Source organism: Ranitomeya variabilis, chromosome 6, assembly GCF_051348905.1.
Source record: "Ranitomeya variabilis isolate aRanVar5 chromosome 6, aRanVar5.hap1, whole genome shotgun sequence".
In the NCBI taxonomy this organism is placed as follows: domain Eukaryota; kingdom Metazoa; phylum Chordata; class Amphibia; order Anura; family Dendrobatidae; genus Ranitomeya; species Ranitomeya variabilis.
The window spans coordinates 403680981-403707816 of record NC_135237.1 but is presented as its reverse complement, the minus strand read 5'-3'; the positions used below and the strand labels follow the sequence as shown (position 1 = coordinate 403707816).

Sequence of the window (26836 nt, the reverse complement as noted above, 5' to 3'; positions counted from 1 at the left end):
CCCTGATCTGCCCCCCCCACCGATCTCCTCCCCAGTCCTCCGTCCTGTGCTCCGCTCCCCTTCCCCGTCCTCCTGTCCGCTCCCCCGTGCTCCGATCCCCCCCCGTGCTCTGATCCCCCCTGTGCTTCGATCCCCCCCTCATACTTACCGAGCCTCCAGGTGTCCGTCCGTCTGTTCCATGGGTGCCGCCATCTTCCAAAATGGCGGGTGCATGCGCGGTGCGCCCGCCGAATCTGCCGGCCGGCAGATTCGTTCCATGTACATTTTGATCACTGTGATAAAACACTGTGATCACAGTGATCAAAATAAAAAAAAAAGTAAATGAACCCCCCCCCTTTATCACCCCCATAGGTGGGGACAATAATAAAATGAAGAAAATATATTTACTTTTCCACTAGGGTTAGGGTTAGAACTATGGTTAGAACTAGGGTTAGGGTTAGAATTAGGGTTTGGGTAAGGCTATGTGCACACGTATTCTGGTCCTCTGCGGATTTTTCCACAGTGGATTTGATAAATCCGCAGTGCAAAACCGCTGCGGATTCATTGCGGATTTACAGTGTTTTTTCTGCGGATTTCACTGCGGTTTTACAACTGCGGTTTTCTATAGGAGCAGCTGTAAAACCGTTGCGGAATCCGCAGAAAGTGACATGCTGCAGAATGTAAACCACTACGTTTCCGCGCAGTTTTTCCGCAGCATGTGCACAGCGTTTTTTGTTTCCCATAGGTTTACATTGAACTGTAAACTCATGGGAAAATGCTGAAGCTGCGGAAACGCTGCTGATCCGCAGCGTTTTCCGCAGCATGTGCACATACCCTTAGAATTAGGCTATGTGCACACGGTGCGGATTTGGCTGCGGATCCGCAGTGGATTGGCCGCTGCGGATTCGTAGCAGTTTTCCATCAGGTTTACAGTACCATGTAAACCTATGGAAAACCAAATTCGCTGTGCCCATGGTGCGGAAAATACTGCGCGGAAACGCTGCGTTGTATTTTCCGCAGCATGTCAATTCTTTGTGCAGACTCCGCAGCATTTTACACCTGTTCCTCAATAGGAATCCACAGGTGAAATCCGCACAAAAAACACTGGAAATCCGCGGTAAATCCGCAGGTAAAACACAGTGCCTTTTACCTGCGGATTTTTCAAAAATGCTGCGAAAAATCTCACAAGAATCCGCAACGTGGGCACATAGCCTTAGGTTTAGGGTTGGAATTAGAGTTAGGGTTGGATTTAGGGCTAGGGTTGGAAATAGGGTTAACATTATGCTTGTGGTTAGGGTTATGGTTAAGGGTGTGTTGTGGTTAGGGTTGGGTTAGGGTTGGGATTAGGGTTAGGGGTGTGTTGGGGTTAGGGTTGTAGGGGTGTGTTGGGGTTAGGGCTGTGATTAGGGTTATGGCTAGAGTTGGGATTAGGGTTAGGGGTGTGTTTGGGTTAGTGTTGGAGTTAGAATTGAGGGGTTTCCACTGTTTAGGCACATCAGGGGTCTCCAAACGCAACATGGCACCACCATTGATTCCAGCCAATCTTGCGTTCAAAAAGTCAAATGGTACTCCCTCCCTTCCGAGCCCCGACGTGTGCCCAAACAGTGGTTTACCCCCACATATGCGGTACCAGCGTACTCAGGACAAACTGGGCAACAACTGTTGGGGTCCAATTTCTCCTGTTACCCTTGCAAAAATAAAAAATTGCTTGCTGAAACATCATTTTTGAGGAAAGAAAAATAATTTTTTATTTTCACAGCTCTGCGTTGTAAACTTCTGTAAAGCACGTGGGGGTTCAAAGTGCTCATTACACATCTAGATAAGTTCCTTGGGGGCTCTAGTTTCCAAAATGGGGTCACTTGTGGGGGGTTTCTACAGTTTAGGCACATCAGGGGCTCTGCAAATGCAACGTGACGCCCGCAGACCATTCCATCAAAGTCTGCATTTCAAAACGTCACTACTTCCCTTCCGAGCCCCGACGTGTGCCCAAACAATGGTTGCCCCCCACATATAGGGTATCAGCGTACTCAGGACAAACTGGGCAACAACTTTTGGGGTCCAATTTCTCCAGTTACCCTTGTGAAAATAAAAAATAGCAGACTAAAAAATAATTTTTGAGGAAAGAAAAATGATTTTTTATTTTCACGGCTCTGCGTTATAAATTTCTGTGAAGCACTTGGGGGTTTAAAGTGGTCACCGCACATCTAGATTAGTTCCATGGGAGGTCTAGTTTCCAAAATGGGGTCACATGTGGGGGAGCTCCAATGTTTAGGCACATGTTATGATCCGGTGACCTTGGAGCCGCATGAAACTTTCTCTGGAGTTGGTGGAACCTGTACTGACCGCAATCCTGAACTAACACCGCAACTAGAAGTAGCCGTGGGGTGTGCCTAACACGAACCTAGACACCTCGACACAGCCGGAGGACTAAATACCCCTATAGAGGGAAATAGGAATGCTACCTTGCCTCAGAGCAGACCCCCAAATGATAGGCAGCCCCCCACGAATAATGACTGCGAGTAGGAGAAGAATAGACACACGCAGGTAGAAACAGGATTTAGCAAAAGAGGCCACTCTAGCTAAATAGGAAAGGATAGGACAGATTACTAGGCGGTCAGTATTAAAACCCTTCCAAAAATATCCACAGCAGATAATACAAAAAGTTCCACAATCTAACTAAAGACATGGAGTGTATATCTGCCACTCCAGAGAATCTAACAAGACTGAGAAAATACTGACACAATTGAAGCTGGACAAGAAAACACAAAGAATAGCACTGAATTGTGAAGCACACTGCATGTGTGCCACAGGAAAAAAAAACCCAGACACTTATCTTTGCTGATTTGGCAGGAAGGCAGGAGGAACCAGGCAGAGGTCCATAACCTCCCAAGAACAATTGACAACTGGCAAGGACAAATGAATCCTGCACGCCTAAATACCCCAGTCAGAACTGCAATCAGCAGATACACCTGATCAGGGCTGCAACTCAGGGGCAACTGCATTACCACCTACAACCACCGGAGGGAGCCCAAAAGCAGAATTCACAACAGTGCCCCCCCCCTTGAGGAGGGGTCACCGAACCCTCACCAGCGCCCCCCGGCCGATCAGGACGAGCCAGATGAAAGGCACGGACCAAATCAGCAGCATGGACATCAGAAGCAAAAACCCAAGAATTATCCTCCTGGCCATAACCCTTCCATTTGACAAGGTACTGAAGCCTCCGCCTCGAAAAACGAGAATCCAAAATCTTCTCAACCACATACTCCAACTCCCCATCAACCAAAACAGGGGCCGGAGGATTAACAGAGGGAACAACGGGCACCACATATTTCCACAACAAAGATCTATGGAAGACATTATGGATAGCAAAAGAGGCCGGAAGCACCAATCGAAAAGACACCAGATTAATAATCTCAGAAATCCTATAAGGACCAATAAACCGAGGCTTAAACTTAGGGGAAGAGACCTTCATAGGAACATGACAGGAAGAAAACCAAACCAAATCCCCAACCCGAAGCCGGGAACCAACACACCGACGACGATTAGCAAAACGTTGAGCCTCCTCCTGAGACAACACCAAATTGTCCACCACATGAGCCCAAATCTGCTGCAACCTGTCAACCACAGAATCCACACCAGGACAGTCGGAAGGCTCAATCTGCCCAGAAGAAAAACGAGGATGAAAACCAAAATTACAAAAAAAAGGCGAAACCAAAGTAGCCGAACTAGCCCGATTATTAAGGGCAAACTCGGCCAATGGCAAAAAGGCCACCCAGTCATCCTGATCGGCAGACACAAAGCTTCTCAAATAAGTCTCCAAAGTCTGATTAGTTCGCTCGGTCTGGCCATTTGTCTGAGGATGAAATGCAGAAGAAAAAGACAAATCAATGCCCAGCCTAGCACAAAAGGCCCACCAAAACCTAGAAACAAACTGGGAACCTCTGTCGGACACAATATTCTCCGGAATACCATGCAAACGAACCACATGCTGAAAAAACAACGGAACCAACTCTGAAGAGGAAGGCAATTTAGGCAAAGGCACCAAATGAACCATCTTAGAAAACCGGTCACAAACAACCCAAATAACCGACATCCTCTGGGAAACCGGAAGATCAGAAACAAAATCCATAGAAATATGCGTCCAGGGCCTCTCAGGGACCGGCAATGGCAAAAGTAACCCACTAGCACGGGAACAACAAGGCTTGGCCCGCGCACAAGTCCCACAGGACTGCACAAAAGAACGCACATCACGTGACAACGAAGGCCACCAAAAGGACCTACCAACCAAATCTCTGGTACCAAAAATACCAGGATGACCAGCCAACATAGAACAGTGAACCTCAGAAATCATTCTACTAGTCCATCTGTCAGGAACAAACAATTTCCCCACAGGACAGCGGTCAGGTCTATCAGCCTGAAATTCCTGAAGAACCCGCCGTAAATCAGGGGAAATGGCAGAAAGGACCACCCCTTCTTTCAGAATGCCGACCGGTTCAAGGAACTCAGGAGAATCAGGCAAAAAACTCCTAGAAAGGGCATCAGCCTTAATATTCTTAGAACCCGGAAGATATGAAACCACGAAATCAAAACGGGAAAAAAACAAGGACCATCAAGCCTGTCTAGGACTCAGCCGTTTGGCAGACTCGAGGTAAATCAAATTCTTATGATCGGTCAGGACCACAATACGGTGCTTAGCTCCCTCAAGCCAATGTCACCACTCCTGAAACGCCCACTTCATAGCCAACAACTCCCGATTGCCGACATCATAATTGCGTTCAGCAGGCGAAAACTTGCGGGAAAAGAAGGCACATGGTTTCATCAAAGAACCAACAGAATCCCTCTGAGACAAAACGGCCCCTGCCCCAATCTCAGAAGCGTCAACCTCAACCTGAAACGGAAGAGAAACATCTGGTTGGCGCAACACCGGAGCAGAAGTAAATCGGCGTTTAAGCTCCTGAAAGGCAGAGACAGCCGCAGAGGACCAATTTGCCACATCAGCGCCTTTTTTCGTCAAATCAGTCAAGAGTTTAACCACGCTGGAGAAGTTAGCAATGAAACGGCGATAAAAATTTGCAAAACCCAAAAATTTCTGAAGGCTCTTCACGGATGTAGGTTGAATCCAATCATGAATGGCCTGAACCTTAACAGGATCCATCTCCATAGATGAGGGAGAAAACATGAAGCCCAAAAAAGAAACCTTCTGCACCCCAAAGAGACACTTCGACCCCTTCACAAACAAAGCATTGTCACGAAGGATCTGAAATACCATCCTGACCTGTTCCACATGAGACTTCCAATCATCGGAAAAAATCAAAATATCGTCCAAATATACAATCAAGAATTTATCAATATAAGTCCGGAAGATATCATGCATGAAGGATTGAAAAACAGATGGAGCGTTAGTGAGCCCGAATGGCATCACAAGGTATTCAAAATGGCCTTTGGGCGTATTAAACGCAGTTTTCCGTTCATCACCCTGCTTAATACGAACAAGATTATATGCCCCCCGAAGGTCAATCTTCGTAAACCAACTAGCCCCCTTAATCCTAGCAAACAAATCGGAAATCAAAGGTAAAGGGTATTGAAACTTGATCATGATCTTATTCAAGAGGCGATAATCAATACAAGGTCTCAAGGAGCCATCCTTCTTAGCAACAAAGAAAAAACCCGCTCCCAACGGTGAAGAAGATGGCCGAATATGCCCTTTCTCCAAAGACTCCTTAACATAACTCCGCATGGCGGTATGTTCAGGCACAGACAGGTTGAAAAGTCGGCCCTTAGGAAACTTACTGCCTGGAATCAAGTCTATAGCACAATCACAGTCCCTGTGCGGTGGAAGGGAACTGGACATGGGCTCATCGAATACATCCTGAAATTCAGACAAAAACTCTGGAATTTCAGAAGAGGAAGAAGAGGAGATTGACATCAAAGGAACATCATTATGAACCCCCTGACAACCCCAACTAGTCACAGACATAGATTTCCAATCCAACACAGGATTATGTACTTGCAACCACGGAAAACCCAGCACGATAACATCATGCAGATTATGCAACACCAGAAATCGACAATCTTCCTGATGGGCTGGTGCCATGTGCATGGTCACCTGTGTCCAAAACTGGGGCTTATTTTTAGCCAAAGGTTCAGCATCAATCCCCCTTAAAGGGATAGGGTTCTGCAAAGGCTGCAAGGGAAAACCACATTTCAGCAGGTTAAAGCAAGGCAAGGCAGGATTCCCAGATTCCAGGGAAAATGCCCAATCCTGAGGATCGCCACGCAGCAGGGAGATGACAATTTTAACCTGCTGCCTGGCAAACTCAAAATCCATTAAGTTCAAGGCGGCGCCTGAATCCACAAACGCCATGACAGAAAATGATGACAATGAGCAGATCAAGGATACCGATAACAGAAATTTAGGTTGTACAGTACTGATAGTAAATGAACTAGCGATCCTTTTTGTCCGCTTAGGGCAGACTGAAATGACATGAGAAGCGTCGCCACAATAATAACACAACCTATTCTGACGTCTGAATCCTTGTCGTTCCGTTCTAGACAAAATCCTATCACACTGCATTGGCTCAGGACCTTGCTCTAAGGACGACGCCACAGCGTGCACAGTTTGACGCTCCCGCAAGCACCGATCAATCTGAATGGCCAGAGACATAGAATCACTCAGACCGGAAGGCGTGGGAAACCCCACCATAACATCTTTAACGGATTCAGAAAGACCCTTTCTGAAAATTGCCGCCAAAGCATCATCATTCCATTTAGTCAACACAGACCATTTTCTAAATTTCTGACAATACAATTCTGCCACCTCTTGACCCTGAGACAGGGCCAACAAGGTTTTCTCCGCTTGATCCACAGAATTCGGTTCATCATATAATAATCCTAAAGCCTGAAAAAAGGAATCTACATTAAGCAAGGCAGGATTCCCAGATTCCAGGGAAAATGCCCAATCCTGAGGATCGCCACGCAGCAGGGAGATGACAATTTTAACCTGCTGAATAGAATCACCGGAGGATCGCGGTCTCAGAGCAAAAAACAGTTTACAATTGTTTTTAAAACCCCCAAATTTGGACCTATCACCAAAAAACAAATCAGGGGTAGGAATCTTCGGCTCTAAAGCAGGAGTCTAAACAATATAATCAGAAATACCCTGTACCCTAGCAGCAAGCTGATCTACACGAGAAGCTAGTTCCTGAACATCCATGCTGGCACAAGACTCCTCAGCCACCCATAGATAAAGAGGGAAAAAAAAGACAAAACAGACTGCAGAAAAAAAAATGGCTCAACCCCTTTCTTCCCTTCTTCTGAGATGCATTTAACTCATTATTGGCCAGTTGTACTGTTATGATCCGGTGACCTTGGAGCCGCATGAAACTTTGTCTGGAGTTGGTGGAACCTGTACTGACCGCAATCCTGAACTAACACCGCAACTAGAAGTAGCCGTGGGGTGTGCCTAACACGAACCTAGACACCTCGACACAGCCGGAGGACTAAATATCCCTATAGAGGGAAATAGGAATGCTACCTTGCCTCAGAGTAGACCCCCAAAGGATAGGCAGCCCCCCACGAATAATGACTGCGAGTAGGAGAAGAATAGACACACGCAGGTAGAAACAGGATTTAGCAAAAGAGGCCACTCTAGCTAAATAGGAAAGGATAGGACAGATTACTAGGCGGTCAGTATTAAAACCCTTCCAAAAATATCCACAGCAGATAATACAAAAAGTTCCACAATCTAACTAAAGACATGGAGTGTATATCTGCCACTCCAGAGAATCCAACAAGACTGAGAAAATACTGACACAATCGAAGCTGGACAAGAAAACACAAAGAATAGCACTGAATTGTGAAGCACACTGCATGTGTGCCACAGGAAAAAAAACCCAGACACTTATCTTTGCTGATTTGGCAGGAAGGCAGGAGGAACCAGGCAGAGGTCCATAACTTCCCAAGAACAATTGACATCTGGCAAGGACAAATGAATCCTGCACGCCTAAATACCCCAGTCAGAACTGCAATCAGCAGATACACCTGACCAGGGCTGCAACTCAGGGGCAACTGCATTACCACCTACAACCACCGGAGGGAGCCCAAAAGCAGAATTCACAACAGGCACACAGGGGCTCTCCAAACGCGATATGGTGTCCGCTAACGATTGGAGCTAATTTTTCATTCAAAAGTCAAATGGCGCTCCTTCCCTTCCGAGCCCTGCCGTGTGCACAAATAGTGGTTTACCCCCACATGTGAGGTATCGGTGTACTCAGGACAAATTGCCCAACACATTTTAGGATCCATTTTATCCTTTTGCCCATGTGGAAATGAACAAATTGAGGCTAAAAAACCTTTTTTGTGAAAAAAAACGTACTTTCTCATTTTTACAGATCAATTTGTGAAGCATTTTGGCCAAATTTCCATTTTTTTCACAAATAAACGCAAAAATTATCGTCCTAAATTCACCACTAAAGTAAAGCCCAATATGTCACGAAAAAACAGTCTCAGAACCTCTAGGATCCGTTGAAGCTTTCCTGAGTTATTACCTCATAAAGGGACACTGGTCAGAATTGCAAAAAACGGCCAGGTCATTAAGGTCAAAATAGGCTGGGTTATGAAGGGGTTAATATATTTTTTAAAACTTTTTTTGTAATATTTTTACTTTATTTTTTAGTTTCTTTAACCCCTTTCCGACATCGGGCGGAATAGTACGCCAATGATGGACTCCCTCCCTTTGATGTGGGCTCCGGCGTTGAGACCACATCTTTTCCAGCATATGTCAGCTGTTTTGAACAGCTGACATGTGCCTCTAACAGCCGCAGGTGGTATCGTGATCCACCCAAGGCTGTTAACTAGTTAAATGCCGCTGTCAACCTCTGACAGCGGCATTTAACACGTGCTTCCGGCAAGTGCAAAAGAAATCCCGCGCATAGGCGCCCGTGTCACATGACTGCGGGTCGCCGATGGGATTGTATGACAACCAGAGGTCTCCAGCAGACCAATATGGTTGTCACTGCCAGATTTCTATGAGCGCTGCCCATAAAAAAAAAGAATTAAGATCGCTAAACGGCGTAATGAGAGAAAAAGTCAAAATGCCAGAATTAAGTTTTTTTGTTCGCCGCAACATTGCATTAAAATGCAATAACTGGCTATCAAAAGATCGTATCTGCACCAAAATGGCATTATTAACAAGTCAGCTCAGCGTGCAAAAAAATAAGCTCTCACCAAACAGTTGGAATTTTTTTCCAGTTTTCCAGTACACAATACATTAAAACGAATGGTATCGTTCAAAAGTACAACTCGTCCCACAAAAAACAAGCCATCACATGGCCATATTGACTGAAAAATTAAAAAGTTATGGCTCTGGGAAGAAGGGGAGCAAAAACAAAAATGCAAAAACGAAAATACCTCCGGGATTAAAGTATTAAGGGATTTGAACCTGGAATTGTTTTGCAGCAAAAAATAAAAATTACATTCTCTTATGAAACTCAAGTACAGAGTGCACAGGAGGACAATAATAGCAGATAACAACATACCATGACAACCCATCATTTCCCTCCGTTATTGAAGTGAGGAATCTAATGGGACTAGGGCATGCGTACCGGTGATTGCACTATTTAAATGTAGCTATCAAAGAATGGCAGTGGCATTTATACAGTTAAACAGCAACGATCAAAGCTCACTCTGAATGCTAATGTTACAAGAAAATATTGGCTGTGTATACAGCCAGCATCTCCTCACTATGCTGTAAGCTTAGCACCTGGCTCACTCCATACATGGAGGATCAGACATGTAGTGTCACATGTTGTGAAGGGGTTACAATTCTGTAATAAAAAGTAAGATCTTGGAGTATTCTGAGAATGTACATGAGTATTTTAATTCTTAACAGAAAATTCCTAATTTAACTTTGTTATAAATCAGAATTCTGACTTTTTATTCACATAATGTAATCTTCTGACTTTTTGTTTGAGAATTAATTTATTTAAATGCTATTTCATAAACTAAAAAAGATATATATCCACATACTGTCTTTTCAGTTGATCCATAGATTTTTTTTCCTCTTCAAGTCTTGCCTTTACAGCTTTGACAATAGTTGCCTGAAAAAGTTCCGCCCCTCTGAAGAGAGATAAAGGAAAGTTAAAGAGTTTGCACTTTTCCATGAAATTTGCTGTGATTAATACTATTTCTTGTGGATCCAATCTCCTGTATCAGGTTGTTTCTCCTAAAAAATGGCACTGGGTAGTTTACCCATTTTGATGCCACAACTATCTGTGACACTAGTCACTTCTCACGGTCAAGTCATGAGTCAGAAGAGTCAAGGAGTCCAAGGTAAGAAGCCAGGAAGGTACGTCATAAACAGAAGGAAGAGACAAAAGCGTAGTCAGGTAACCTTCCGAGGTCAGAGTACTGGGAGGATAACGGATCAGAGCTGAAGGAGTTAAACAGGCGGATGGTCAGAACGAAGTCCAAGGTCAGGCAACAGATCAGGCATATAGAACTCAAGGCACAGGAAAACACAAACCTCACAGGCTGAATGTACATCTGGCAGTGGTCTGGGAGAAGCTGCTCAATTACTGTAAGTAGGCATGGTAATCACCTGGGATAGTGAACACCTGGAGACAGCCGACATCTCCCAGTCACAGATTTGATAGTCAAGCTGTCAAATCAACACACTGACAGCTCTGCATGCCCCTGTAGCAGATTGGATGGCAATGCTGTCCATCAAAGTACTGACAGCTTCAGCACGCCCCTGTACCGGATTGGACGGCCGAGCTGTCAGTAACTGCATCCCAGACAAACTGAGGGGTGGAACCGTGACACTATCATGCAGTGACAAGGGATTGTGGGGGCACCTACCCAATCCCTCAAACTAGGGGCTCCCTTGGCTATTCCTGTACCTGCCTCCAAGTGCTCTGGATGGTGGTGATGTCAGGGTCTCGTACCTTGCTATGCTTCTATCTTAACCCTTATCTGTTCCCGCCCCCACCCAGGGAGGTGTGAGGCAAAAGTGTATTGGAAAACACTAACCAGACTGACAGGGGTTAACAGACAGGGATAAAAGAAAACTACAATTATACAATTACACTCACAAAAAGTGGGAAGTAGGGGAGGAATAGGAAGGAATAAATCATATGGGAGTGGATAAGGATAAACAAGCAAACCATCTCCAAACAGCAATCGCCTGAAAAACTCTCCAACCGACAACTCCAAACACTGAAATCTCTCCTTCAACTCCAAACCAGGTAGTGGTAAACTATCACTGGCAACTCCCAAGTGCCAGTGGCGAGCACATATACCAGAAAAGAATGGCCAACACAGAACAGCTGAGACAATCCAGGATGGAGGGCTGCAGGAGATCAACTGAACTGATTAGCCTTTACAATGATAGAGCAAGGAAAACCTGCAATATTTAATAGAATTGTGAAGCAGTTCTAATCAGTGCAGGAGTTTATGTAACCAGACACCACGATCTTCTGGACCTCTCTGTTGCGGAATCCCCGTGACAACAACCTTCAGGAAATCTAAAGGCCCTTCTACAGAAACTACGTATAAAAACAGGACAAAAATTTGTCTATGCACACATTTTCATCAATCACATCTAATGGAAGACATTACAATTACCCCATGCAAACAGAAATTTTCAGCCGACAATAATGAAACTGTATGTGAACGAACCATGGCATTACAAATCGTTCAGTCACATACAGAGTAGATGATTGTAAATAGAGCAAAACCAACATCGATCAACTTGTTATATCATCAATCTTTACTGTTTTTAGTCAGAAAATCTACCCATGTGCCACATGCAATGTACGGCACAAAATACTATCACCATAACAACTCTTCCATTCCTAATCATTTACCATTTGTGTACTGTGTACTGACAAATGCATTTATTGGTTTCCTTCCCCAAAACGTTGTGTAAAACTACTCAAGTTACATTTTTTATGATCTATCACATACCTTGAAGCAAGAATTTGGGAAGATTTGATATCAGCAACTACATGTAGGAAGTAATAGCTCATGAACACTCTTCTTTGCAATAAGAGGAAGGCAAAACATATACTGTCCCAGATGATGCCAGCTTCACCACTTGGTAACTGACAGGTTTTATGGTCAGTTGCTAATGGAGCAAATAAAAGGAAAAAAATCCCATATAAGTAATTCTATATACATATTTGTAATTTCTTTCATATTTTTACAGACTATTACGCAAGAAGAATGAATTTTAACCCATGCAGTCATGGTTTCGCTTTAGGTAGAGTAGTTTCCTCCCTCGCTGTAAAAACATACAGACAGCTAACATACCACCAAGAACACATGTATTGGACTAAATTACTTCAGATAAAAAATACACTCTTTGTGATAGATATACATTACAAAATCACAATTAATATGAATTTTGATCAAGTATTAAAAAGAGTCCACACAGAAAAGCTGGTTGTGGGCAATTCAATCCCCCATATTAAGTGTTGGCTTGGGGTGGCAAGGATCCCCATCAGTAGCATTGACTGAGGGCCCACTGTTCAGCTACATGAAAATACTACATTACATCTTTCACAAATTTACCCCTGCTTCTGTATAATCATAAACTAGGACGTTTGTTGCGTGAATGATGAGATGCTGCTTTTGCCTGTACGTAGTAAATCCAATGAATTGGGCCAACAGCTGCTCATGTTGTGGTGTGAGTGGCTTACTCCTGCACAGGGGCCCACGGGGGATTCACCTGTCCCCCTGCGGGCCAGTCCAAGCCTCCCAGATGCAAGAATTACAATATAAGTCTCGCCAATTTTAGGCATTGACAGCACACATGTATGAGGATTAGGCTTGTGAGACATATATAAAAAGAGAGAGGGAGGAAAGTTGAAGAGAAGGTAGGGTAATCAAGGAGAGGGAAAAGTGGTAAAAAGTAGCAGCAGTAAAAAAGTAACTGAAACTGACTAATTCATTGTAAAGTGCTTAATAAATCAGTTTCTGAGGAGGGAAGACAAAATAAACAGAAAAATAAGGAGGTACCAAAAGCCTCACAACGTGTATGAAAAACAGGTCCAGTACACTAATGAAAAAATAATAAAAATTTTTTGAGCGATGAAAAATCACTAATGTAGAAGTTTTTTTTTATTATTAAAAACTGTTTTATCTGCTGCAGATCTACCAATTATCAGAAAGCTGAGCTCCACACAGCCCCACCCACCGATTGACACCAATCATTGGTGGAAGTAAACAAAGAAGTTTCTCCAGCAGGATAAGTATAAAACTTCACATTTATTTACAACATAGAAAACAGGGCAACTGAGTAATCTCGTGGAGCACACTAAACCAAAGCGTTTCAGTGAGGAGGCTTACTCATGGTCTCAATCATTGGTGGAAGAGTGGTTGGACTATATGGCAGATTTATTTATTCAAAATAATAATGATAATCTCCTGTTAATACAGCAGTTTATAAAAATACAGCAAAAAGCCCAGTAAGTGACACATCACTGGAATCAGGGTCTCCAACCCTACATCATGCTGCTCTCAGACTAGGTAGCAAAACCCTGGTGCCATATTCCCTGTTAGGTTTTAGTATTACACATGCAGGGCCACAACAGACAAAAAAATATATATATATTGACAGGTAAGTTATCACACATCCTACCACTATCAGATAGGGTTTTAAAGAAGTATGGTATTTCTAACATACGCCTTTAAACCCTTCACAACATATGATGTACATTTACATCATTTGTCGTGTCCCTGCTTTTCATGCGGTCTCGCACGCTGAGCCCAAGTCTTTCCCAGCAGATGAAGGCTGATTAAATTAGCTATCATCTACTGGGAAAGATGCTGGCACGGCGTGCAAGGCCGCATTAAAGGCAGGGGACACGACTTGTGATGTAAATCATCATCAGGTGTATTTAACATCATCCCCATGTGCATTTAACAGCAGCGGGCAGAGCCGGTATCCGCCCGCGGTTGTTAACCTGTTGAATGCCGCTGTCAATTTCTGGGAGCGAGAGTGGAGCGTCATTTCACAAGTGCATCGGAGCTCCTGTGACGTGATGGGTTGCCATGACAGTCGAAGGTCTGTTAAAGACCCCTGTGTATGTCATGACAATCCTCCTTTGAAAGCCAGCCCATGCCCAGCGTTCATAGATCATAATTTTCACTATAGATAGCAGTGCGCACTGCTATGTATAGCACAAGTAATTAGACGACCACAGCCTCAAGTCCCTTACGAGTCCTATTAAATAGAGTAAAAAAAAAAAGGGAAATAGCCACGGTGTTAGGTGGTTAACAACAACTCATTAAAATTAATGCATGTCTCACATTCAATATATTACAACTTCATTTTCCACTTTAAAGATAATAATGCATTGAATTAAGTTAACAAATTGTGTTAATATTAAATGTAATCACTTACGGATATCATACCCTTTTACCGTGCAAGCCAGGCTGAGCGCCTGAATTAGCCAGCAACAGTTTTCAATTAGTGAGTCTATGTAGCCACATGCCCCTATCTGTAAGATAAAACACATTTTATAGGTGTAGATTAATATCATACAAACTGTGTGAATATGTAAAAACTAATTGAATTCTTCTCTTAAAGAAGCACTACCTTCAAAGTTTTTAGCTTCTTAATATATTGTAATCATCATACGTGGCACTGTGTACTTATAATTGCTAATTTTGCCTTTCTACCCAGTAAATTATTTTCTTTTCTCTGATCTATGTAGACACAGGAAATTTATTTTCCCTGCAAAAATCATACCTCTCTTCAACACCTGACCAAGCTTCTCCTTCCAAAAGGACTTTTGCAGTAAATTATGACTCATGCAGGGAAAATTAACCTGCCGTTTCTGCATAGAGCTTAGAAGGATTCAGCTAGTCTGTTCTCAATCTCATGATGTCATAAATATAACGGAAACGAAAATGTTTAGCTGGGTAGAAAGTCAAAACGAGCAATTATAAGTACACAGTGCTATATAATATGATGACTGCAATATATTAAGAGGAAAAAACTATGATGGGAGTGCTTCTTTAACAGAGATCAGACAAGGGATGATGTGCAAAAAATGCCTAATCATTTTTAACTTGATAGTTACATTCAAACACAACAGGAGGTTTTAAAGTGAACCTGTCAGCAGGATTTTTCTAAGTAAACTACAGACTGTCAGGTTGCCACTGTTATACTGATTAAAATGATACCTGGGGTAAAGAAATCTGTCTTGTGGTTCTTGTGTAATCAGTGTTAGACGTTTTCACCCAATGAGATGCTCGTGCTCCGGGGCATCACTGTAGGCAGAATCTTATCTTCCTGCCCTAACCCAGAAAAACCTGGCAGAGACCTACCCACAGACCACCCCAAAACACAAACAGTCTGTCTCTTTGATGAGGAACATGCTTGTGCTTCGGGGTGGCCTGTGTGCAGACTCCTTGGCTTCTCTGGCTTAGAGCAGGAAGATAAGACTCTGCCTACAGGCCCCTCTGAAGCACGTGCACATCTTTACCTGAAAAATTCTAACACTGATACACAAGAACCACACAATGGATTCCTTCACCCCAGGTATCATTTTAATCAGTATAACAACGGCAACATGACAATGTCTGATGTTTACTTAGCAAAATCCTGCTGACAGTTTCACTGTAAGCCACAGTACAGGCAACAAATAGAAAAAAGCACTGCACATTCGGCCAATATTGCCACACTCAAGAAGCCTTAAATCCACGCATGATCTACAGTTCAGCAACTTGTGAACACTGATTGGGAGGAAGAACTGAAGTGCTAATTAGAATTGCCTGTACCTAGGCTAGTCACTTTAATCATAAAATGACTACATACTGTAGATTGTGAAAACTCTACTCACCCTTGTTAAAATGGCAGGTTTGAATCATGTAAAAGAAAGCATACCAAGGAGAATAATTTCAGATCTTTTTTCACGTTTAATCCCCCCTCCCTCCAGCTTGTTTTCACCTTCCGGACCAGGCCAATTTTTATAATTCTGATCAGTGTCACTTTATGAGGCAATAACATTGGGATTATTCAACATCTTCCAGTGATTCTGAGACAGTTTTTTTCAATCACACGTTGCACTTCATGTCAGTGGTATATTTTAATTTGATATGATTAGCGTTATTTTATGAAAATCTGACCAAAAAATAAAAAAATTAGCAATTTTCAAACTTCTAATTTTTATGTCTTTAAACCAGATACTTATATCCCGCTAAATAGTTAGTAAATAACATTTATCACATGTCTACTTCACATCAGCATCATTAATGTAACACTTTTTTTTTAAGAAAGTTAGAAGGGTTAAACGTTTATCAGCAATTTCTAATTTTTCTACACAAATTTACAAAAACAATTTTTTTAAGTACCACATCCCATTTGAAGTGACTTTGTGGTGCATATATGACAGAAAATATCCCAAAATAACACCATTTTAAAACTGCACTCCTCAAAGTGCTCAAAACCACAGTCAAGAAGTTTATTAACCCTTTAAAGGCTTCACTGGAATTAAAGCAACGTGGAAGGAAAAAATGAAAATGTTACTTTTCCCACAAAAATATTACTTTAGCCCTAGATATGGTGAGGTGCGCTGAGCACCTTGAACCCGCAGGTGCTTCACAGAATTTTACAACGTTGAGCTGTGAAAATGAAAAAAAAAATTCCCACAAAAATGTTGCTTTAGCCCTAAACTTTTTCCATTTCCAAAAGGGGTAGCAGGAGAAATCAGACCATACAATTTGTTGTGCAATTTCTGCTGAGTATGCCAATATCCTGTATCTGATGGAAAACTAATGTCTGGGCGCAAGGAAGGGCTTGGAAGGGAAAAAGCACTATTGACATTTGAGCACAAAACTGTCTGGAATATATAGCAGTAGAAACCTTCCACAAGTTACCCCGTTTTGGAAACTATACACCTCAAGGAATTCATCTAGATGTGTGGGGAGCACTTTGAAAGCACTGGTCCTTCACAGAATTTTATAATATTGAGCGGTGAAAATGAACAAATACATTTCCAGAAAAATTGTTGCCTTAGCCCCCAATTTTTCCCATTCAGAATTGTAAAGGGGGAAAATGGACCCCAAAATCTGTTGTATGATTTCTCCTGAGTACCATGTATTGCAATACATTATACTGTGCTCATGGCATGGTCTAAGCTGGCCACCATCACTGGCAGGCTCGGAGGTCGTCATGATAACCATGGGTTACCATGACAGCGATCGAGCCCTTGCTATGACGTTGCGAGGGCAACGACATCCGAAGGGAGAGGGAGACCACTACCTCTCCTAGCCTCCCAAATGCTTCAATCAATATTGATTGCAGCATTTAGGGAGTTAAACAGCTGGGGGAGGTGCGGGCACTGCTCCTGACAGTGATAGCCGTGTCTCAGCTGTCACTTAAATCGAGCTCCGGGCGGCGATTGTGGTGGCACAGCTCCTGTGCCGAGCACAATCGCCGTGACGTACCAATACTTCAAAGGTCAGGAACCCCTACCCGACCATGGCCATGACGCTAATGTCACCCAGTATTTGCATAAATATGCACACCCCTAAACTAATACTTTGTTGAAGTACTGTTCCAGTTTGCGATAGAATTCAATCTTTTTAGGTAGGAGTCTATCTGCATGGCTAGAATTGGCAATCTTTACCCACTCTTCTTTGCAGTAATGCTCCAAATCTTTCATATTGTGAGGACATCTCCTGTGTACAGCCCACTACAATTCGCGCACCGATTTTTTGGATTCAGGTATGGGCTTTGGCTGCGCCATTGTTCTTCTGCTGGCAAAGCCATTCTTTTCTTGACTTGGAGGTATGCTTAGGGTCGTTGTCATACTTAAAGGGAACCTGTCACCTCCAAAATCGAGGGTGAGCTAAGCCCACCAGCATCAGGGGCTTATCTACAGCATTCTTGAATGCTGTAGATAAGCCCCCGATGTATCCTAAAAGATATAAGATAAAGAGGTTAGATTATACTCACCCAGGGGAGGTCCTGGTCCCGGTCCGGTCCGATGGGTGTCGCGGTCCGGTCCGATGGGTGTCGCGGTCCGGTCCGGCACCTCCCATCTTCATCAGATGACATTCTCTTCTGGTCTTCATGTTGCGGGAAATGTCAGAGAGGCCTGGCGCCTGCGCACTGCAGTACTTTGCTCTGCCCTCAACAGGGCAGACAAAGTACGCCTGCGCCAAAGCCGCAGCGTTAAGACCAGAAGAGGACGTCATCCTATGAAGATGGGAGGCTCCGGACCGGACCATGACGCCCACCGGATCGGAGAGCCCGCCCAGGTGAGTATAATATAACCTCTTTTTCTCATCTTTTAGGATACATCGGGGGCTTATCTACAGCATTACAGAATGCTGTAGATAAGCCCCTGATGCCGGTGGGCTTAGCTCACCCTCAATTTTGGGGGTGACAGGTTCCCTTTAAATTAAAAATTCCCCTTCATCTTCAGCTTTTTAGCAGAAACTTTTTGTTGCAAAATTTAGCGATATTTAGAACTATTTATAATTATTTTTACCTTGACTAAAGCCTCAATTCCAGCTGCCAAAAAACAGCTACAAAGCATAATGCTGCCTCCGCCATACTTTACTGTGGGTATGTTGTTCTTTTGATGATGCAAAGTGCTGGCTTTACATCAAACATACTTTTTTGGAACTATGGAAAAAAGTTTCACTTGATAGACCATAACACTTTTTCTCACATGCTTTTGAAGGACTTAATGTAAATTGTGTGGAAACATAACCGGGCTTGGATGTTTTTCTTTGTAAGAAAAGGCTTACATCTTGCCATGAAGAACACAGGAGATTTTTGTGACATGTGATACACAACCGGTACAGCTAAACTTCACATGGAGTTAATCAAAATCACTGCAAATGATGGCATCTGTGAACTGAGTACAATTTAATATGATTTGCTAATTCTGAACACAACCAAATCCCCAATTATAAGAGGGTATTCACACTTATGCAACCTCGTTATTTCAGTTTTGTTTATTTTATTTTCTTCCTTAAAATGATTTCAGTTTGTTTCTCAATGGATTTGTACAGATAATGGGAAATAGTAAAAGTCTAAGGCGCTCAGAAGTTATTCTTCTTAGTATACTGTAATTTTTTTACATGACAAAAACCTGAAATTTTAACATAGGTGCATACTAGGCTTTTTATAACCAATGTTCATTTACAACCCCTGGCAAAAATTATGGAATCACCGGCCTTGGAGGATGTTTATTCGGTTGTTTAATTTTGTAGGAAAAAAGCAGATCACAGACATGGCACAAAACTAAAGTCATTTTCTGGCTTTAAGAAACACTGAAAGAAATCAAGAACAAAAAATGTGGTAGTCAGTAATGGTTACTTGTTTAACCAATCATAGGGAAAAAATTATGGAATCACTCAATTCTAAGGAAAAAATTATGGAATCACTCTGTAAATTTTCATACCCAAAAATAACACCTGCATCAAATTAGATCTGCTCGTTAGTCTGCATCTAAAAAGGAGTGATTACACCTTGGAGAGTAGTTGCACTAAGTGGACTGACATGAATTATGGCTCCAACACGAGAGATGTCAATTGAAACATAGGAGAGGATTATCAAACTCTTAAAAAAAGGGTAAATCATCATGCAATGTTGCAAAAGATGTTGGTTGTTCACAGTCAGCTGTGTCTAAAATCTGGACCAAATACAAACAACATGGGAAGGTTGTTAAAGGCAAACATACTGGTAGACCAAGGAAGACATCAAAGCTTCAAGACCGAAAACTTAAAGCAATATGTCTCCAAAATAGGAAATGCACAACAAAACAAATGAGGAACGAATGGGTGGAAACTGGAGTCAACGTCTGTGACCGAACTGTAAGAAACCGCCTAAAGGAAATGGGATTTACATACAGAAAAGCTAAACAAAAGCCATCATTAACACCTAAACAGAAAAAAACAAGGTTACAACAGGCTAAGGAAAAGCAATCGTGGACTGTGGATGACTGGATGAAAGTCATATTTCGTGATTAATCGCAAATCTGCATTGGGCAAGGAGATGATGCTGGAACTTTTGTTTGGTGCCGTTCCAACGAGATTTATAAAGATGACTGCCTGAAGAGAACATGCAAATTTCCACAGTCATTGATGATATGGGGCTGCATGTCAGGTAAAGGCACTGGGGAGATGGCTGTCATTACATCTTCAATAAAGACACATAAGGTCAATGTCATGGCCTGCAAATAGTCTGGATCTCAATCCAATTGAAAATCTTTGGTGGAAGTTGAAGAAAATGGTCCATGACAAGGCTCCAACCTACAAAGCTGATCTGGCAACAGCAATCAGAGAAAGTTGGAGCCAGATTGATGAAGAGTACTGTTTGACACTCATTAAGTCCATGCCTCAGAGACTGCAAGCTGCTATAAAAGCCAGAGGTCGTGCAACAAAATACTAGTGATGTGTTGGAGTGTTTTTTTGTTTGTTTTTCATGATTCCGTAATTTTTTCCTCAGAGTTGACTGATTCCATAATTTTTCCCCTATGCTTGGTTAAAAAAAGTAACCATTACTGACTACCACACTTTTTTTCCTGATTTCTTTTAGTGTTTCTTAAAGCCAGAAAGTTGCCATTTGAAATCACTTTAGTTTTGTGCCATGTCTGTGATCTGCTTTTTTTCTACAAAATTAAAAAACTGAATGAACATCCTCCAAGGCCGGTGATTCCATAATTTTTGCCAGGGGTTGTATAAGTAATGTTCGTGTAATCTAAAACCACACTGAAAAATATTATCTTATTGCAATGTTTTCGCTAATGCATCAATAAAACTGATATAATTTAAAACATGGAAATACTTACTGACAATATGTTTTTCATGGTTATAACAAAAACATTGTATGCTATCAACCAATCCCAGTAGCGTAAGATACTTCGTATAGGCTTTAACAGCAGGTCTCCCCCAAATAGTAGAAAGTAGAAGCAGGCCACCAAATAGCCCATGCAGAATATACTGATTCTTGTTGTTCCCGTAATGAATATAATGGTGAGGACAAACCAGAAGAGGTAACTGAATATAATTACTTTGCACATATCCAGATAAGACCTGTAAAACAATGTTAAACATGGATGTTCATTGAAAATTATTATAGTTCAGTGCATCATCATATCATAAGAAAAAAGTAAACTAGGCTTCCAACCACTTAAACTAAAATATCATCATCGTTGCTATACATTTTTTCATTGTCCGTTAGCTTTCTAATTTACATTGAACACAAAAGTTTCTGACTTATAAATGATAGATGTACAATGCAGACTCTACTAGTTTTGTGGAGAGCTAAGCACTATGACATGTGTATAGCCTGGTAGATACTGCATGTACTGGGCACTGTGAGCATACCTGCAGTGTATAAAGTCAGGGACTGGATTGTGCTGACTAAATGATGCTGCCTCAAGATTCATACATATTTCCACATTATCCCCTGCCATGATCCGTACTGCTGCCTTATTTTCATCATCAAACACTTGCTTTTGAAAAGATGCACAAAGCAATAGCATGAAGTCATCTGAAAGATAAATGGAAAAATGGAAAACAAAGAGATAACATATATTACTAATATATTAATACTTACATTTCAATAACCAGAACAATTGTAATATTTAGAAATAAAATAAGAAAAGTGACTAAAAGTCAAATTAAATCTTCATGAGTGTGAAAGCGGAATCTTATTAAGATACTGGTAAATACAATGAATTTCTAAATATGCTGGAAACTGCCCACTGTAATAATTTATTAACCCCTTAGTGACAGAGCCAATTTGGTACTTAATGACCGAGCCAATTTTTACAATTCTGACCACTGTCACTTTAAGAGGTTATAACTCTGGAACGCTTTATCGGATCCCGCTGATTCTGAGACTGTTTTTTTGTGACATATTGTACTTCAAGTTAGTGGTAACATTTCTTCGATATTACTTGCGATTATTTATGAAAAAAATGGAAATATGGCGAAAATTTTTAAAATTTTGCAATTTTCAAACTTTGTATTTTTATGCCCTTAAATCAGAGAGATATGTCATGAAAAATAGTTAATAAATAACATTTCCCATATGTCTACTTTACATCAGCACAATTTTGGAAACAAGATTTTTTTTTGTTAGGGAGTTATAAGGGTTAAAAGTTGACCAGCAATTTCTCATTTTTACAACACCATGGTTTTTTTAGGGACCACATCACCTTTGAAGTCATTTTGAAGGGTCTATATGATAGAAAATAACCAAGTGTGACACCATTCTAAAAACTGCACCCCTCAAGCTGCTGAAAACCACATTCAAGAAGTTTATTAACCCTTTACGTACTTCACAGGAACTGAAACAATGTGGAAGAAAAAAATGAACATTTAACTTTTTTTTGCAAACATTTTACTTCAGAACCATTTTTTTAATTTTCACAAGTGTAAAGACAGAAATTTAACCACAAATTTTGTTGTGCAATTTCTCCTGAGTACGCCGATACCCCATATGTGGAGGTAAACCACTGTTTGGGTGCACCGCAGAGCTTGGAAGAGAAGGAGTGCCGTTTGACTGTTTCAATGCAGAATTGGCTGGAATTGAGATCGGACGCCATGTCGCGTTTGGAGAGCCCCTGATGTGCCTAAACAGTGGAAACCCCCCACAAGTGACACCATTTTGGAAACTAGACCCCTTAAGGAACTTATCTAGATGTGTGGTGAGCACTTTGAACCCCCAAGTGCTTCACAGAAGTTTATAACGTAGAGCCGTGAAAATAAAAAATCGCATTTGTTTTCACAAAAATGATTTTTTCGCCCACAAATTCTTATTTTCAAAAGGGTAACAGGAGAAATTCGACCACAAAAGTTGTTGTGCAATTTCTCCTGAGTACGTCGATACCCCATATGTGGAGGTAAACCACTGTTTGGGCGCACCGCAGAGCTTGGAAGTGAAGGAGCACCGTTTGACTTTTTGAATGCAGAATTGGCTGGAATTGAGATCGGATGCCATGTCGCGTTTGGAGAGCCCCTGATGTGCCTAAACAGTGGAAACCCCCCACAATTGATACCATTTTGGAAACTAGACCCCTTAAGGAACTTATATAGATGTGTGGTGAGCACTTTGAACCCCCAAGTGCTTCACAGAAGTTTATAACGTAGAGCCGTGAAAATAAAAAATCGCATTTTTTCTACAAAAATGATCTTTTTGCCCCCAATTTTTTATTTTCACAAGGGTAACAGGAGAAATTAGACCACAAAAGTTGTTGTGCAATTTCTCCTGAGTACGTCGATACCCCATATGTGGGGGTAAACCACTGTTTGGGCACACCGCAGAGCTTGGAAGAGAAGGAGTGTCGTTTTACTTTTTCAATGTAGAATTGGCTGGAATTGAGATCGGACGCCATGTCACGTTTGGAGAGCCCCTGTTGTGCCTAAACAGTGGAAACCCCCAACAAATGACACCATTTTGGAAACTAGACCCCTTATGGAACTTATCTAGATGTGTGGTGAGCACTTTAAACCCCCAGGTGCTTCACAGAAGTTTATAACGTAGAGCCGTGAAAATAAAAAAATCAAATTTTTTCTACAAAAATGATCTTTTTGCCTCCAAATTTTTATTTTACCAAGGGTAACAGGAGAAAATGGACCCCATAAGTTGTTGTACAATTTGTCCTGAGTACGCCGACACCCCACATGTGGGGGTAAACCAGTTTGGGCGCATGGCTGAGCTTGGAAGCAAAGGAGTGCCATTTGACTTTTCAATGCAAAATTGACTGGAATTGAGATCGGACGCCATGTCGTGTTTGGAGAGCCCCTGATGTGCCTAAACAGTAGAAACCCCCCAAAAGTGACCCCATTTTGGAAACTAGACCCCCCATGGAACTTATCTAGATGTGTAGTGAGAACTTTGAATGCCCAAGTGCATCACAGAAGTTTATAATGCAGAGTCGTGAAAATAAAAAATATTTTTTTTTTAACAAAAAAGATATTTTAGCCCCCAAATTTTTATTTTCACAAGGGTAACAAGAGAAATTGGACCCCAAAAGTTGTTGTCCAATTTGTCCTGAGTATGCTGGTGCCCCATATGTGGGGGTAAACCACTGTTTGGGCGCATGGCTGAGCTTGGAAGGGAAGGAGCGCCGTTTTGGAATGCAGACTTTGATAGAATTGTCTGCGGGCGTTATGTTGCGTTTGCAGACCCCTAATGTACCTAAACAGTAGAAACCCCCAACAAGTGACCCCATTTTGGAAAATAGACCCCCAAGGAACTTATCTAGATATGTGGTGAGAACTTTGAATGCCCAAGTGCTTCACAGAAGTATATAATGCAGAGTAGTGAAAATAAAAAATATATTTTTTTCCCACAAAAAAGATTTTTTAGCCCCCAAATTTTTATTTTCACAAGGGTAACAAGAGAAATTGGACCCCAAAAGTTGTTGTGCAATTTGTCCTGAGTATGCTGGTACCCAATATGTGGGGGTAAACCACTGTTTGGGCGCACGGCAGAGCTCGGAAGGGAAGGAGCGCCATTTTGGAATGCAGGCTTTTGATAGAATGGTCTGCGGGCGTTATGTTGCGTTTGTAGAGCCACTGATGTACCTATACAGTAGAAACCCCCCACAAGTGACCCCATTTTGGAAACTAGACCCCCCAAGGAACTTATCTAGATATGTGGTGAGAACTTTGAATGCCCAGGTGCTTCACAGAAGTTTATAATGCAGAGTAGTGAAAATAGAAAATATTTTTTTTTTCCACAAAAAAGATTTTTTAGCCCCCAAGTTTTTATTTTCACAAGGGTAACAAGAGAAATTGGACGCCAATATTTGTTCTCCAATTTGTCCTGAGTATGCTGGTACCCCATATGTGGGGGTAAACCACTGTTTGGGCACACGGCAGAGCTCGGAAGAGAAGGAGCGCCATTTTGGAATTCAGACTTTGATAGAATTGTCTGTGGGTGTTATGTTGCGTTTGCAGAGCACCTGATGTACCTAAACAGTAGAAACCCCCCACAAGTGACCCCATTTTGGAAACTAGACCCCCTAAGGAATTTATCTAGATATGTGGTGAGAACTTTGAATGCTCAAGTGCTTCACAGAAGTTTATAATGCAGAGTAGTGAAAATAAAAAAATATTTTTTTTTCACACAAAAAAGATTTTTAGCCCCCAAGTTTTTATTTTCACAAGGGTAACAGGAGAAATTGGACCCCAAAAGTTGTTGTCCAATTTATCCCGAGTATGCTGATGCCCCATATGTGGGGGTAAACCACTGATTGGGCGCACGGCAGAGTTCAGAAGGGAGGGAGCACCATTTGACTTTTTTAGCGCAAAATTGGCTGTCGTGTTTGGAGACCCCCTGATGTACCTAAACAGTGGAAACCCCCCAATTCTAACTCCAACCCTAACTCCAACACACCCCTAACCCTAATCTCAACATGATCCATAATCCTAATCACAACCCTAACGATAATCACAACCCTAACCCCAAAACAGCCCTAATCTCAACCCTAACCATAACCCTAATCAAAACCCTAAATCCAACACACCCCTAACCCTAATCTCAACCCTAACCTCAAACCTAACCCTAATCTCAATACACCCCTAACCCTAATCCCAACCCTAAACTTAACCCTAATCCCAACCCTAACCCTAATCCCAACCATAATCCTAATCCCAACCCTAATCCCAAACGTAACCCTAATCCCAACCTTAATTCCAAACGTAACCCTAATACCAACCCTAATCCAAACCCTAACCCTAATCCCAACTCTAACCCTAACTTTAGCCCCAACCCTAACCATAACTTTAGCCCCAACCCTAACCCTAACCCTAATTTTAGCCCCAACCCTAGCCCTAACCCTAACTTTAGCCCCAACCCTAACCCTAAATTTAACCCTAACCCTAGCCCTAACTTTAGCCCCAACCCTAACCCTAAGGCTACTTTCACACTTGCATCGTGTGGCATCCGTCGCAATCTGTCGTTTTGGACAAAAAACGGATCCTGCAAATGTGCCCACAGGATGCCTTTTTTGCCCATAGACTTGTATTACCGACGGATGGCCACACGTCGCGTCCATCGTGCACTGGATCCGTTGTGTTTTGGCGGACCGTCGTCACAAAAAAAGTTCAATGTAACCTGCGTCCGCCATTTCCACGCATGCGTGGCCGTAACTCTGCCCCCTCCTCCCCAGGACATAGACTGGGCAGCGGATGCGTTGAAAAACTGCATCCGCTGCCCACGTTGTGCACAATTTTCACAACGTGCGTCGGTACGTTGGGCCAACGCATTGCGACCGCCCCGTACTGACGCAAGTGTGAAAGAAGCCTAGCGTCGTATTCGGCCCATCGCAGTGTGTCGGGCCGACGTACCGACGCTAGCGTTGTAAGCGCCGCACAACGGGTGCAGCGGATGCTGTTTTTTCAACGCATCCACTGCCCCATTGTGAGGTGCGGGGAGGCGGGGGCGGAGTTCCGGCCGCGCATGCGTGGTCGGAAATGGCGGACACGTCGCACAAAAAAAGTTACATGTAGCTTTTTTTGTGCTGACGGTCCGCCAAAGCACGACGCATCCGTCGTATGACGGATGCGACGTGTGGCAATCCGTCGCAATGTGTCGCTAATGCAAGTCAATGGAGAAAAATGACGTCTCCAATGACGCATTGCGACGGAAGCCAAAAAACACTAGTGTGAAAGTAGCCTAACCCTAACCCTAGCCCTAACCCTAAATTTAGCCCCAACCCTAACCCTAAATTTAGCCCCAACCCTAACCCTAGCCCTAACCCTAGCCCTAACCCTAATTTTAGCCCCAACTCGTCTCTCCTGCCGGCCGGCAGATGGCAGCAGATGGCAGGCGCACTGCGCATGCGCCCGCCATTTTCTTTCCCGAGGAAGAAGCCGG

General features: G+C 42.5%; 1 protein-coding gene across 6 annotated transcripts in view; it reads right to left on the bottom strand.

Annotated features, from left to right (window-relative positions):
* The window catches only part of PIEZO2 (piezo type mechanosensitive ion channel component 2), a 737984-nt gene that overhangs the window by 133011 nt on the left and 578137 nt on the right, over window positions 1–26836 (bottom strand). For all 6 annotated transcript variants that reach the window (XM_077270184.1, XM_077270188.1, XM_077270185.1 and 3 more), the window contains exons 25-29: window positions 21331–21496; window positions 20793–21036; window positions 14384–14480; window positions 11944–12103; window positions 10006–10095 (exon numbers count right to left, since the gene is read on the bottom strand). In XM_077270184.1, coding sequence (XP_077126299.1) covers window positions 10006–10095; window positions 11944–12103; window positions 14384–14480; window positions 20793–21036; window positions 21331–21496 — 757 coding nt within the window. The remainder of the gene's footprint in view (window positions 1–10005; window positions 10096–11943; window positions 12104–14383; window positions 14481–20792; window positions 21037–21330; window positions 21497–26836) is intronic.